The sequence below is a fragment of the Corvus kubaryi genome, unplaced genomic scaffold (assembly GCF_017639235.1).
Source record: "Corvus kubaryi isolate FWS band 111438036 unplaced genomic scaffold, C.kubaryi_AGA036_p1.0 37357, whole genome shotgun sequence".
Classification (NCBI taxonomy): domain Eukaryota; kingdom Metazoa; phylum Chordata; class Aves; order Passeriformes; family Corvidae; genus Corvus; species Corvus kubaryi.
In genome coordinates, this window is record NW_024581117.1 from 8481708 (window position 1) to 8497107 (window position 15400).

Consider the following 15400-nt stretch of genomic DNA (forward strand, 5'->3'; position numbering starts at 1 on the left):
ATACAAAGTTTGACACAGTGTCTAAAAGCAAATACCTTTTTATTATAAAGCACAGCAACACAGAAGACAAACTACAGCTGAGGATTGTTCACCCTGCACAAATTCTGGAAACACAAGCTTATTAAATGATCAGAAGTGCAACTGTTTATGACAACCACACTGTTACATTCAGCTGTCTTCTGTCTTCACAGTGCTCAGCTGGCATCTGTATAGAGAAGAGCTGATGTAATTATTTTTGGTTATGAGATCAGGATCAGTCTTTGTGGATAAATCTCATTTAAAACATTAATCTTGCTACTCTAAAGTGGGGAATTGTCACTTTGGTTCATGAAATCATCGAAGGTCTAATGTGTAATTCTTGAGCACTTTGGCAGTTGTTACAAGATCCATCTGAGTAGTACTTGGCTGTAGATGTGCTGTGTGCTGATTTCTATTTTAAATGCACTGCAACACTTCACTGGAATACTTTTCACTTCTACTGGAATACCCCCTTCCATTGCAGGGGAGTAACTTAATTGTTAACCTGTTAACTGCTCCTCACAGAAAACTGGAAACTTCAATGGATAACAAAGTTGGTGAGGAAATCATCAATCATGGTGACCAGATCCATACAGCCTACTGCAAGAACCAAAAACCAGCATAAACTCTACTGCTGTCTACTTCGAGCCCGCTTCCATCACTGTAAGTAAATGCACTGTAGTGTGCCCAGGTACAGCTACCTTAAATGAACAAACAGCCCAGCACTGACAAAGCTGATTTCATAAACATGTCTGTGGATGCTTGTATCTGTCCACAAGTGGTTTGTTTTCCACCGGGAGTGTCTCACCTTGTTAAATGCACGACTGGTACTTGGGCAGAGAATGAAGAGCATAGAGCATTATAAGAAAGTGAGTAGAATAGGTGGTCTCATCCAAATAATTTCTCTTATGGTTTAATTTATTCCAAAAACGTTTATCCAGGAGCACATTTTGTGTAAGGGGCTTACAAATGTCAAAGTTGGATTTAAGATACCAAAATGGTAATACCTCCAATTTTTTTTGTGGTTGTTGTTGCCCTCCCTTACTTAGTCATATGTGAAGCTAAAGAATCACAGAATCTTAAAACTGAAAGGGACCTTGAGATAACTTCGTCTGTCCTGCCGTTCTAAGGTGGGTTGCTTCCTATTCTCCCATCCCTCTCTTTAGTGGTTGTTGAAACCTGATTTTCCAAACTGGACCCAGAGCTGGGGTCCTGAGGCCCTCAGTTATGAGGCCTTAGCTACCCTGAGCTGAATGAAGGAATTAGTTCACATCTTGGAGGAGAAAAGAAGGCATATTTGGTGGTAATATATGTAATGCTTTTTTCAGCTTAGGTTATACCTGACCAGATACTGACCATCAAAAATGTCTATAAGTGGAGTTCCTGGAGCGGTGGGGATATTCGATGTTGTCTCACTGATGATGTTGAGCAGTGATTTGACTTCTGATTCTAGGTGCTCCACTGTTTTTATTACCTTCTAATGGAAACAAGGGAGAAAAATGGAGAAAGGAAGCAGTCAAAGAGTCAAGTGGAAGGAATTGCAGCAGTCGTGTTTGCAGAAATGCAAACCTAATATCCTGTAATGCTAACAGCTAATTTAGTCTGTATTGCGCATTGCAGGTTTAAACATTTCTGGTGTTCTGCTGGCCTCTAGTGGCACCAAGTATTAGCACTTTGTTTTGCAAGAGTTAATTACAGCACCCCTATTTAAAGAATAATTTGACTTCTTGGAGGGAGCTTTGCATTAATTTGTTTGTAATTCTTTCTCGTTTCTGAGACACCATTATATGCAATAAAAGAATGTGCATGGACAATGAGAGGAGTTGATGGGGTGGAAAGAAGAGGGCTGGGAGGAGAGCAGAAGAGAGGTAATGTTGCCATTTGAGAACCACAGCATGGAGTTTGGGAACTATCCAGCTGAGAATAGTTAGCAGGTACTTTTGGGTGCTTAAGACACCAGAGAAAAAAATTCAAACACTGCACCTTTCCTAGAACCCCAGTCATAGAGCCCATGTAGCTCTTAAGTGTCAACAGGGGTAAGCAGAAACTCCTCAGTCGGAGTCCTGCAGAACTCACATCTACCCAAAAGCCAATGTGAAACTTTAAAAATACTGATTCTGAGATTTTTAGATTAAAGGCACAGTTATAAACATTTTAGAAAAGGCTGATATATAATAAGTTATTAATCAGTTTTTTTTTGAATTCATCAAGATTACGTATTTCTGGTGATAATGGCTTTATGGACAGTTAGAAACTATGACATCTGAAAAAAGTCCAACGTTGACTAGATAAAGTCAAGAAGGGACATTTTTCCTTTGGTCAACAGGATAGGGCAGAGGTCTGGTGAGGAGCCAGCACAATCCCTCTTACCTCTTCAATAATATCTAAGCGTTCGTGGATCGTATGTTCATTACACCAGCTTCCTCTTTCCAAACTTCCAGGTACCATACTGACAGGATCTGCAGCAGCTGCAAAAACAGACACAGGTAATTAGCAGGAGGTTTTTAATAGCAGGCCTTGCCTTTCTGATTTCTGAAGTGGTATTTTGCATGCTACACAGCACTGTTTATGAACCAAATGTAGGAAGTGAACCTCTTTTCCAATAACTACAGCTATGCCCCAGTGCTGTGAATGTCTCCTTGCCTGCACACGTTGTGTTGGTTGGAACAAGGTGTTTTTCTCTTGCCAGGGGTGGTTTTGTTTTGTTTATGTGTGTGTTTGTTTTACACAATCTATTTTTTTCCTACCTGTGTAAGGTAAGTTTATAGGCTGTAACTCTGTCTCTCTTAAGTGTAAAACCTGACTGTTGGGAAGATCTGCTTTACACAATCATTCCTCTAAGACTTCTTTCAGAAGCAGCTGGTGCGGTAAAGCTTTGAAGAGCAGCTAGCTTGTCCAAATGGATGCGGAATGATGGCTGATGATTCCTTTGTGCCAGAAAGTTGTTCCTTACAGTCTGACTTTGCAATGGGAAGGGAAACAATAAAAATGTGTACAGCTGGTATCATTTGCTGACTCGTATATGGTGCTATGTACAAAGTCACATATCTCTGTTGGTTATCTGTGTTTATCTCTCAGTGCTCATGAGCTCTTGCTCTTTGAACTTTTCAGTCTGCTGGCTGTGCTCCATGAAAGGTCAGTAGCTGCTGACATCCATGCTTTAGTGGAGCCAATTTCCTTTTCATAATTTCTGTGCAGCATTCAGGGACATTTAATTTTAACATGTGTGCAGAGAACTGTAGCGGAATATTTTAAACTGTGCTAAAGTGATAAGTGTATCTTGCTGCATGTAAAGTTAGGTTTTGCTCTTGTTTGATGCTTGAAGCAGCTATGATAATGAGGAAGCAGCAGCAACTCATTCTGTCATTGATTGTAACAAAGACAAAACTGAGCTTGTGTTGTAATGAACAGTAAGACACATGAGAGCAGTAAGTAGTTCTGTCTTCAGTACTGCTGTGCCAGAGCACTGATTTGGAACTGCTGCAGTGCTTCATCTAAAGCCTGTGTCAAGATTTCTGAAACAGAGGTGTCAGGTGATGGCAAACGTATCAGTAAGGGTCATTGCAGTTTGACGGGGATGAGAGATGTACTCTGAGTTGGAATGGCATTCTTGGAATTGGAGGGTGGAGGATGGAGAGGAGGGATTACAATGTAACCTGACTTACTGGGCATTATTTGGAAATTGGTTTGGCAAAGATTTGGTTGGGGTTTTCTTTAGTGCATTCACCAGAAGGTGGTGCTGCTAGGACAGAAACCCAAAGACTTCACCTGCCTGTTTACTAGAGTGCTGAAATACAGCAGGTGCTCCAACACCAGCTGCTTTGCAGTTGCCTTTTTTTTCCTCTTTGCTGCTTGTGGTAGTGGTTTATGAGTGTTGTTACCGTCTTAGTGGTCAAGTGAACCATGCTACCTCTCAAAATTTTTGTTGCTTTACATGGTTTTTCCATCATGACTGGAACAGTGTGGAGATACTGAAATTGTGCTGGCTGATTTTCTAGGCAGGTGTTTGTAGGTGGGGAGGTTAGATATGATGGATGAATGGCATTTGTTCAAAGCAGGTGTGCCATGAGAGGTATGTATAGCCAATGTAAGGTTGTCACATCTTACTGTGAGCTTAGCCAAGCACTGCACAGCTTTGTGTACATCTAGAGAATGAGGTAAAGGGGTTGCTATGAGACACAGGACTCAGTAGCTCTTGGTTCCTTGGGGTGGTGGGTTCCTCTCCTGACGCGGAGGAAGACAGCTTTCCACCACTCAAAGCACGTTGCTGCATTATTAGCTGTAATGGGCATACTGAGGAGGACAAAGTGTCTTGTCCTAGTTTGACAGAGCTGTAAGATGTCACTCAGAACAACAGAATTAGTGCAGTGCCTAAAAAATTTGACAAACAGGCCAAGCCTAAGTGTCTCAGGAAGCACCTGATAGCTGATGTTAGCAAGGCTAAGGGTTAGTATAAGCCAAAGCATGTCTAGTTGTAGACCTCACAGTATGGAGTGGCTGAGGGCTGAGCTAGCAGAAACCCTCTCAGGACCTGTGTGTCCATGTCTCTATTAGTGACTTTCACACCAGAACAGAGCTGCTCAGGCTCTTGCAATTGCCCCTTCTCCACCATGCCAGAACAGGGTCTTTCAGGTGGGTGGCTGCTGCTGCTGGCAGGGAAACCAGTGCTTTGTCAGTGCAGATTCTTCTTTTTTCTGAGTCCTGGCTTGAGGCTTTTGCTGCCCAAAACACTTATGGTTATTTTGTTGTCTGGCTTTAGCTCTTAACCCACAGCTTTATCTCTGGGACGGGCTGTTCGCAGGACACATCCGGTCCCTTGTAAATATGGCACATGTCTGGGTCACTATGGTCAGGCAATTCAGCCAAAGCAGTAATTTCCATGTGCTCAAAGAGAGCACATGGAATGTTGCTTATGAGCACTGCCCTTCTCTGTATTGCAACCAGTGAAAGAAAGGGTCACAATCTGCCTTTGGCACTGACCGTACTCCAGCAGCATCTCTACTTCATGTAATAGTAACAGTCAGCTTGTAAAGGAAGTGAAGAATGGAAGGCTGCAAACCATGTAAGCAGAAGACTAATGGCCTTTTAGGATACTTCCAGGTACTTTCTTTGTGAAGTTACTGAAGAAGTATTTTCTAAATGTAAATTGGAATTTTTACTTATCTATGTTTCAAAGAACATGCGCAAGTACAGAAAACTTTGGTAGTAAGTTTTGAAGCTAAACACTTTCAAAAGGGAAGTGTTCTTTGTATGCCGTATAAATTACATATTTAAAATGTGTGGGTGTTTGCAACTTGTGACAGCTTAGTCAAGTGTGTAGGAGGCATATTTGAATGTCTTAAATCTCTCATTTGAAACTTAATAGATTATTTCACCCAGACACTTGTAACATTTCAGTATGACAGAGAGAACATTACCTTTCAGTTAATGTCCCATCTGCAAATTTCTACCTGATGTTTCTTGCAAGTGAGATGCTTAGTTAAATTCTTGAAATCCCTTCTATTTGATATATAGGGTGATTATTTCCCATCAAGAACCAGAACTCTCGTGTTCAAGATCAGAAAATGACTCATGCTTTTTTCCCTCTGATTAAGTCCTCTGTGCTACATTGATGGTGCCCATAAATCTGGGTAGTTCCAACCACCCTATGCTGTCATGCAGTCAGACACTAGCAGGAAAATGGAGCATCTCTGAACTGTTCGCTAATAAGGATCTGTTTAATAGAAGAACATGCTTAAAGTTTGAAAGAAGTAGCATGATGAAGAGCAAGATCTATGTGTCATGGTCAGCCTGACCGTACAAAACTTGATCTTAAAACAAGGGAGAGAAAGAGCAATGAAGTAAGAATCAAAACAGCCTTGCTAAACAGGTTAAGAGCAGGGGCCTTAGATTGAGAATATCTCTCAGTTAAGATCTTCTGCCTCCTGTACATTTGATATATTCCCCCAGCCCTGCAAGGTGTTGCTTCTCTGTGCTCCCTGAAGAAGTTCCCTTCTAGGACTATCAGGGTTCTTTCTAGCCAGATGGCTGTTAAATGGTTCATTTTGATCATCCAAGTAGTTGCTAATGGTAAGCATCAGAATAAACCTGAGCAACTGCCTCTTTGCTGTCATCTCCTGCTGTTACTAGGACTGACAGAACTAAAGTACGTGATGACACAGATCTGGTAGGTCTTTTTAAGTATCCTTCCTAATGACACGTTGCTGGTCCAAATGAAGTTACAGGCTTGATCTAGAAATTCCTGGGTTGGGTTCTTTGGTCTGCATTACAGAGAAGGTCAAGGTGAGTGACCGCAATGTTCCCCACTGATCTTAAAACCTGTAAAATTCCTTTTGCCTCATTCTGTGATCAGTGTGGTTTTGAAAGTTGACTGCAGGTTCTTGTTTGTGCTCAGTAGGGCGGGAGGGGAAAAACAAAGCAAGCCACAGGCCAAGTGAAAGATGTGAGGTTGAAACAGGAACCAGATAGCAAAAAAGGAAGCCTAAAAACATGCGATAGAGCAAGGGGCATAAAGGTGAACATGTCTAACTCTTCAAGAAAACGCACTGTGTGTTTTTGTTTGCACTGCCTTAGGTTTAGCAATACAATTTTATTTCAAGAGCATATAGCATAAGGTGGCTGGATAGCTTTTGATGAGAAAAGGAATAGGGATAGTAAAGATTTATGTTCCAACAGGAAAAAGGTCATGAACTGGAGGTTCAAGTTCAAATGGTGAATCCACTAACCAGTTTGGGAGGAATGCAACAGACCTCTGAATGGATTTGCTGATCTTTGCTTAAATTATTTTTTTCTCTAAATACAAGTGCTGGATTCCACTTTAAAATTTGCATGCAACTTTGAAATGCTAGCTCAAGAAATCGCACAGTTTTCAAAAGTGGTTGGTGAAGATAACCTGCAGCTGAATTCAGGAATGATTCAATTGCTTTGAACCTGAACTGATACTAATAACTGTCGGTGCTAGTGCTTTCAGACCAAAGACTATGTTAAGCTAAGACTGTTAGTCATATTTAATTTTGGAGGCTGTTCTTCAAAGCATCAAAGTTAGTTTCCAGTTATGTCAGCCCTTAATTAACTACGTTGGCATCCTGGTATATGGAAGTACTACTGGTTTCATTATCACCAGTGTGCCCAAATTCATTTTCAGCTGTGATATATAACTCAAGACATATTCAATTTTAATGTTAGGACATCAAAACTAAATGATTTGGATAGCAAGTGTTGTATTGAAAATGCTTTTTAATGCACTGATTCCCTTCAAGTTCTTAGCCACTCAGAAGCATATCTTTAACTGGACATAGAGCATCTTTCTGGCTGTAATCCATAAAACACTAATGCTTATATGTGATTTAGACACCTCTGAGCCTCTTTCTAGGGTTTAGTCTCCATTTCCTTAAAGATAAGGGAATTCTTACCTTTAGTGATTGCAATAAAGACTGCAGGAATTGTAAGGAATGTATAAAACTTCTTAGCAACTTACACATTGCTATAGGTTACTGTGCTTCACACTGGAGGCAACTGCATGGGTTTGCTTATATTTACATGCAAATATATACATATACATGTAAATATTTAAATGTACACACACCTTTACTAGGCTCTAGCTTTTATGGCAGAACGACAAGGCAAATTTAATTCAGGGTAAATATGATCTATCCAAAGTGGGAGATGGAAAGTAGGCATTGTATATTAGACAGTAAACTGATAGTATAGGAAGATCTGAAATTTAGGGGTTGTGGGAAGATTGGTTTGTATCAGGGTTTGTTTTGTTTTGTTTTTATTTCAAGAAGATACATAGGAAGTTTTTAATGCCTGATTAGGGATTAATCTGTAATTTATACATTCACTGAATACTTCAAGTGCTGCCTAAATGCCATGTCTTGGAAGATTTCAAATATGGGAAAAAATCCAAGGGATTTCTCCGGTATCCAAGATTTATGAGCCTCTGATAAGGGAAACATCCTGAAGTAAGCTTCTTCCATGAAATTAGTTTTAATATTAATTTTAGAAGCTAAATAACCATATCAGAAAGTCAAGTTCCAAAATTGCAGACCTGGTTCATGCTTTCTTTATCAAGATGTACAATATGCTACTATGAATATTATTTCAGATCCTACATCAGTTAAGATTATACTTATATTCTTTTTTACCTGAAAGACAAGGAGCAAAGGGGTAATCTCATAGGTTATGGAATGTATTAATGAAGGTGGGTCAGGTATCAGCCTATGAGTTTTCACATCTCTGCCTAGTCTGTCCCATGCACCTCTGTGTGAGATGTCACGGTGTGTTCTGGTCCGACCGTGCATCACTCGTGCTTGTGAGATGTGCAAAACCAGAAATGGGACCTCATAGAAATTGTTCCTCAGTAGATAGTTAGCATATATTACTGTGTAGAACCACTTCATTTACAGGGAGCTTTTGCTATTGTGATCCATGTAATCCTCATTTCATAAGGGGATCCATCTCTCACTTACCCAGCAGTGGACAGAGAGTGCACAAGGCCAGGGATAGTTTGTGCTTCCAGTGGGTGGGTTTTTTTTTTAAGGCACAGAAAATTCTGAGCCCTTGCCCTGGCTGTGTGCCAGAAGCAAAATCGCTGCTTGGAAAACTACTTTCCTTTTTCTGCTATTTGACCATATCTATGATTGTAAAAAGCACTTAAGTTTTATGTGTTTTCATTCAAAGGAAGAAGGATAGCAATTAATTGTTCCTGTGAGGGAACTGTTGGCTTGGACCGTGTTTTCAGCATGCTGGTCTACTGAACAAGCAGCCAGAGACCATCCTCTTGCACTTGCTGCTGCGATGGAAAATGGCTACAGGGACTGTATCTCCCCTTCTCTCACTGAGACTGATAAGAGACACGAGCTGCATAATTTGCAGGTACGTTACTCTAATTCATGCTGTATCTTACAGTGATGCTTTGGGCTGCAGAAAAGTTTGCCTTTATTATGTGTTTATTTTTGTGTGAATATATATTTGTTATGGGAACTGAGCCTAAGTGTTAGGAGGATTATAGCTAGAAATAGGAAATACTTGTGCATAGAGAAGGGGAAGCTGTTTAGGAAGGAGCTGAGTTTTAGTATACATAAAGAATCCAGCTTGTGCAGGATAAAGACTTTTTCAATTTTCTGAGGACATGGCTTTTAGTCTGTGTTTATTAATAGAAGCTATGGTCATGGGTAGTGGGTGAGGTGAGTCTGTGACTTACTCGTTAGCTCTGTGATTGTGTAGTTTTCGTATGTCTAAGTCATGGTAGTAGAAAGAAATAAGTACAATGAAATAACATAATTTTAGTTTTTTTTCTAATACCTAAACAAATCTAAGAACTTGTTTGAAGGTGTATTTTCTCTTGGCAGACAGTTCTTTTGTTCTGAAACAACTCAGGAAGTAGAACAGTGAGAGAAGGCGAGATACATACACACATACACACTAGATCCTGACATTCAGGCCCAGGAATCACAACTGCTTCAAGCAGAGCAGATCAGCTGTGTTTATAAATAGAGCCACACCCTGCAGATAAACAACAGGAGTCCTGTATTTCTAAACTTCTGATTTTTTGGAGGAGTTTGATATTAACTTTTGCTTTGCACTTGGGGGTTAGAAAGTCCACAGAACTTAAATTCCTTTTAACTAAACATAAGAAAACATAGGGCTTTATGGATGTGTAAAATCCCTTTATAAAAGGCTCACTTGTGTACTGAACCCTATCTCCAGATGCCTCCCAATCTTAACAAATGCAGTTATTTTTGGGTACACTTTGTTGTCACAAACTTTATTTCTCCTTCCTTGTTGGAGCTCAGAGGTGTGTTCTGCAAAGACTGTAAACCTTGTGCTGGAGACAATAATGCTGATAGATTTCCATAAGGACAGAAAATACCTATAACATGGAGTATAGATTAAACCATTACTAATTTGTTAGTAGAGAAATATGAGTCCAAGTCTGGTCTAAGATAGGATACCTATCATAAAATTTTACTGTGGCTTTAATTCTACAATGGAGTGGTTTAATTTCCTAGAGAAAAACTGCTCCTCTGTGAGAATGCAAATGGTCAGTTTGGGGCAGAATCTAGCTGTTCTGAAAGGATTCTTTTTTTCCAGTTTCTAGATAATGGTCTAGCTTATAGATCTTCCCAGCTTCGATATTGCATGTGAATATCAGAGGATTCAAGAGATTTCGAGAATTCAAAAAATGTTAGGTGAATGAAGAAAAACATTCATACACTTGGTTTACTTTAACTTGTAGATAAAACCGACTGAACCTTCTGCTGTTTAAAAGCAAGTCACACCACAGTGTGGAGCAGCAGTGCCTGCACTGGAAGTTCTCCCTGGCAGAATGCTCAGCGTTTGGTGCGCTCCCCTAATGGCCCATGCCAGGGGGCCAGCCTGCTTGCCCAGTCCTTGTTTACCTGAGAACTCCAGGTCACCTCTCTGCCACGCATAAACATGGAGCAAACTCTTTGCTCTTGGGCTGCCACACCCCTCAGAACGATTTGCCTGGATGTTTTTGTAAGAATGGAAACATGTTTAGATGGGGCAGGTAATGTGCTCCAGACTACATTGTGTGGTGCATTTGAGCAGCATCCCACAAATTAACCCAGCACCAGCAGGAAAGCACTGTGAACTGTGGCAGGAGCATATGGTTGCATCCAGAAGGGCCCCTGTGCCATCCTCTCCTCCTGAATGATTTGGAGGCTGAGCTCTTCGAATATGAGATTGGCTATTGAATATTAATAGCTGAATTAAAACATAAATTCTAGTTTGGCTGAATAATTTTTGAGAGGAACCCACAGGAGTTAGGATGGAGGGATCTGCAAGTGAATCAAAAGTTAGATTCCCCAGGTCAAAGATAGCAAAGGGCAAGTGGGGATGGTTTTCTTAAGCTTTCAGTCAGTCAGGGTGCTCCCCGGGTCACGACAGACACAAAAATTGCTCATCTTGCATGATGTACACCATGAAGACAGTAAACATGATTTGCTGACAGAGTAGCTGCCACCTGGCATGATACTGGGTGCTAGTCTCCACTGCAGTTATTATTCAAATGCTATTCTAATTAACTGGATTTTATCTGAGTTTGTGAATGACTTGAGGTTAAAACCACATTTTTTGGGGAATAGACAAAGCCTTTTTTAATTTTCCTTTAATTTCACGTTTATTTTGGTGAAGCTCACAAAACTCACAAGAGGATAGTGAATTCTTGTGGAGTGGAAACAAATTAGAGTGCTCTTGCTTTTGCATTGATATTTCAGTTCATCACTGAGATAAACATCAGAAAGCCAGTTAAGTAAGAGGATGTCAGGGCAAAGAAGAGTGACTAGGACTTGGGGGCAGAAGGGACTAACAGTTTTTCAGGAAATGTTTTGAATGTAATAGGATCTTAGTACCCTGCCATGAAATACAACCATTGTGTTGTCAAGAAAGTAGGACCAGAGAGAAAATAAAGCTGAGCCTCAGCTAGCAGAAAAGATGTAGTACAAACAGGCTGGGAAGCCAGGTTTGTGGTTACACAGGGACTGTAAGGCCTTGAACTAGCCAAACTGAATAGCTTTCAGTCACACTACAATGTGATTACAGGTTATTCAGCACTAATCTCTTGTTAACGAAAGTAGAATTCAGATGCAGGCTTATCAGATGTTCTCTGTTTGTACTTCCAAGGCAGAAGAAATAAAAATGTGATGCTGTTACCAAGAAATTTAAAAAGAAGCCTTTGAATAAAGGAGAATCTTTCTCTAATCACCTTGAACTTCAATCTCATTTCTGAATGGATTAGTGTGATGTTAATACAGCTGCCAGTACAGTAGTTATGGAAATTCAGGGCACTGTCTGCAGCACCTCAATGTGGTTCTGAATTTCTGAAGGTAGAGTGATAGTATCTCCTGTAAGAAGTAAAAAATCTCTACTAAAACAATATGCTTACAGGACAGACTTTAATGTCACAAAAATGGAGTTTTTCCTCTTAAAAACAATATGCCCACAGAATTTTGACATGTACCTGTGTCACCTTCACATAAAATCCATAGAGTATGCAATTATTTACCTCCCCCTCCCACCCCATGCAAAGGCTTTGACCTTACTAAGATTAAGCTATAGTTTCTGCTTTGCAAGATCAGAATCACTTACCTAAAATGTCTTGCTCCTGCAGGACTAGAATAAATGCCAGTGCCCAAAGGAGAAGCATGGTTTCAGCCTGCCCGGACTCTGCCGCAGTTGTGCTGGAGAGCCCCAGAGCCTCCCTCCCTCCCCGGCTTCCTATCGACTCCTCGTCCAGCCCTTCGTGCTGAGGTTTAGCCAGAGTTAGGCGGAAATATGCCCAGGCTGAGCCAAGATTCTTAAGCTGTTCTCTTCTGCTTCCCTCCTTTTAAAAAACACCCTTCCAGCTCCACGCACAGCCCAGCTATCTGGGCAAGCTGGAAGTGGCCCAGGCTCCCCAAAGTTATTTTTTTTACGCTTGTATTTATTTACACAGACTACAATGGAATGTGATGAAAAGCTTTGGGTCCTGTAAATACAGCAAGTAGGCAAGGAAAGGAAGGGAGAAAGGAGGAAGGGGTGCTGGATGTTTCTTTCCCTGTGGAATTTCATCTGGTGCAGGCAAGGCAGGAGTGTTGGAAAACATGGTATCTTTACTTCTTGTGAGCTTATAGGGCTTTTACTATTATATGCTCTTTTTGAAGAGCGCAGAAACATCTTTCTTGGGCAGTTCAATGTGTGGCAGTGTTGTGGGAGGTGACAACTGTCTGTGGTGCTTTATGTTTGGACAGTATAATAGGATCACCTGAGGAGCCATCTGAGCTCTTCTCAGTTTGGCAGGCTTTTAAAATTGGTTGGGCTTGGTAACATCACATGCAAAAATAGTGCTACTCATGGTAGCCTGGCAACGTGTGGGATTTTTAGCAGGATCTTGGTTGAACATTGTTTGTCTAACAGGTTTCTGGGTGCTGACTGGATAAGCATCAGTCTTTGACCTCTCTAGGCTGGTGTTCAAAGACTTCAGGTATCTCCTTCCTGGTATTGTTCCTCACGTTCGTTTGAGTTATCTTTTTTCAAACTACTGCAAGAATGTGCATACTTGCTCTGTATGTGTGAGAGGCCACGAAGGCATCCTGCTTAATCCTAAAGGCTGTTGTCAAGGATAGACAGTGTTTTAACCACTGAAAATAAACCCCTGTAAACTAGAACAGATTTCCTTGGTCTTTACCACCTCCCTAGCAGTCAAAAAATCAAGTTATTTGAATATCTGAAAATGATCCTGTAGGGATGCTATCTCAGAGTTCAAAGTAGAATCATCCTCAGTGACTTCCATAGCAGGTTAGGTTGTAAGCTCAGTTGAAAGGCAAAATAGCCTCAGTAACAGAGATTCTGAGACTGGAATTTAGCTGGTAGTTTTGATGAGGCATAGAACAACCTCAGTGTTTATTAAGTCCTCAGGGCTGGTTTGAATAAGTTAACATTTTTATGAAATAAAAATTAAATGAACTACGAAAATTGGAGTGGCAGTGTTTTTCTGGGTGTTTTGGCTTGAATCACTATGTAGCATACTATAATTCTTACAAATTCTTGTTTTGACAATAAATTTGATTATGCCTGCTGAAAATGTACATGAATCTTAATTTTTTTATAAATGGGTCTTGAGAGAGGAACTGCAAAAGGTAACAGTGAGTTTACCTTCAGTTTTATCCTGTGTTTCAATATGAGATGCTGATGTGGTAGGCTGTGTTTTTTGAAGTGAGACATTATCTATGTGCTGTCTGTGCTTTGAAGAGAGGGAACTGGGGACCAGAAGAAGAATATTTATGAATAGTTGGCTGCTGCTTTCTGAAAGTGTTTATCCTTTGCCTCTGTCCTTTTTTAAGCAGAATCACCCAATGCATTCTCTGTATTGCAAAGGGAGCCTGCATGGATGCCTTCTGCAAGCTCTCTCTTCCATCCTCTATGTCACACACTAAAAAGCAATGACCATCCATTGAAACAGTTTTCCCTTCAACACACTGGAAAAAAGATGGCAATTTCCATTCCAGACCACCTTTGCTGAGGCCATTCACCCCCTTTACAGCACATTTCCTTGGGCTTCCTTCTGAATTGCTCTCAGGCTCCTGGAACAATTCTGTCCCTCTAAGGCACTTCCTGCATATTTTTGCATACTGTGTTATGTTTGACTATAGTGAGGTGCTGGTCTGATAGCCATGGAGAACTAAACAAAATAGTGTGGGTTTTCTCTACTATTATCCTCCAGGGGTTGTTTCTGTAATCAGAGAGAAGTTTTTTCCACTGCAGGGAAATGCAGCCAGAAGGAATATTTCTGTCCAGTGGGATTCTGCTTTTCAGTAGGACTACCTGTCCTGAGATTTTTGGTCATCCTGGTTAATTACCTCAGATTACATTTGTTATTTATAAATACTCAGAGGGAAGTTGCAAGAGAAGACAACTTAACTCGCAACAAAAGTACAAAAAATCTGGGGGTGTGACAATACCCATTAAATTGTAAAGTAGATTTTTCTGAAGATGGATGATTTGAGAGCAGAAGAAAGAATATGATGCAAACATATTTGTGTTCTGAAAAGTTAGTCAGTATCTGATTACCGTCAGAGAAAGCATTCTTTCGCACATTCATCTTGGAAATGGCCATATATGAGAACACAATGAGATCATATGAATATAGGTTTGCACAAAATCCAGCTGTTGAGATGTTCCCAAGATACCGGTGGCCAAAAAAAGCATACCAGTGAACAGGGATGTGAATTTATGCCAGCAGGCAGTTTGGTGGAAGGGAGAGCAAACATAAGGATTAAGTCTATTTTGGGAGGTGCTTTTTTTTTGTTTGTTTTTGATATGGTCTTTCTGTATCTCTTTCTTGGACTAGCTAAATGCTTGGCAAAAGCAATAAATAACTGCAGAGTGCATAGGGAGAAGGAGCAGACTAAATAAAGGGTATGTGTCAGCAGAGGACATATGTGCCATGTGAAAAAAAATCACATTGTTATTGGGCATGACATCCTGCAGCATGGGCTGACAAAGGATATAGCTGAGCAGACACTTGGAGAAAATAGGACTTTATGTGAGACACACAGAAAATTAAGTGGAGATTACTTCAGGAGACAAAAATATGGTAGAAAACCAATCCTTGTAGGGAGAGGATTACCCTGAAGAGAAGGAAATGAAAGAGTATAATATCCACCCTGGCTTTAACACTGGTGGATGACGAAATCTGTGCAAGGTTTGTGTGGTCTGCCTACCTGCCCCTGGGAGAAGATTGGTGTCCATTAGAGATTGTGGAGGTACCTTAGGCTCTCATCACAGGCCTAACTTCTGTCAGCTGCTCATGACCAGAAGTTCTTGCTACTTGGAGGTTATTGAATACTTAATGTAAATTGAGACTTGTTTCGTGATC

At 40.6% G+C, this 15400-nt stretch overlaps 1 protein-coding gene across 1 annotated transcript; it reads right to left on the bottom strand.

Moving 5' to 3' along the window:
- Window positions 1–22: 22 nt before the first annotated feature.
- PLAC9 (placenta associated 9) lies at window positions 23–12320 on the bottom strand. Its single transcript, XM_042033181.1, has 4 exons — window positions 12133–12320; window positions 2389–2486; window positions 1375–1495; window positions 23–205 (listed from the first exon to the last, which is right to left on the bottom strand). Exons 1-4 carry the CDS (start codon window positions 12188–12190, stop codon window positions 195–197), a joined length of 288 nt encoding a protein of 95 aa, XP_041889115.1. The 5' UTR covers window positions 12191–12320; the 3' UTR covers window positions 23–194.
- Window positions 12321–15400: the final 3080 nt, after the last annotated feature.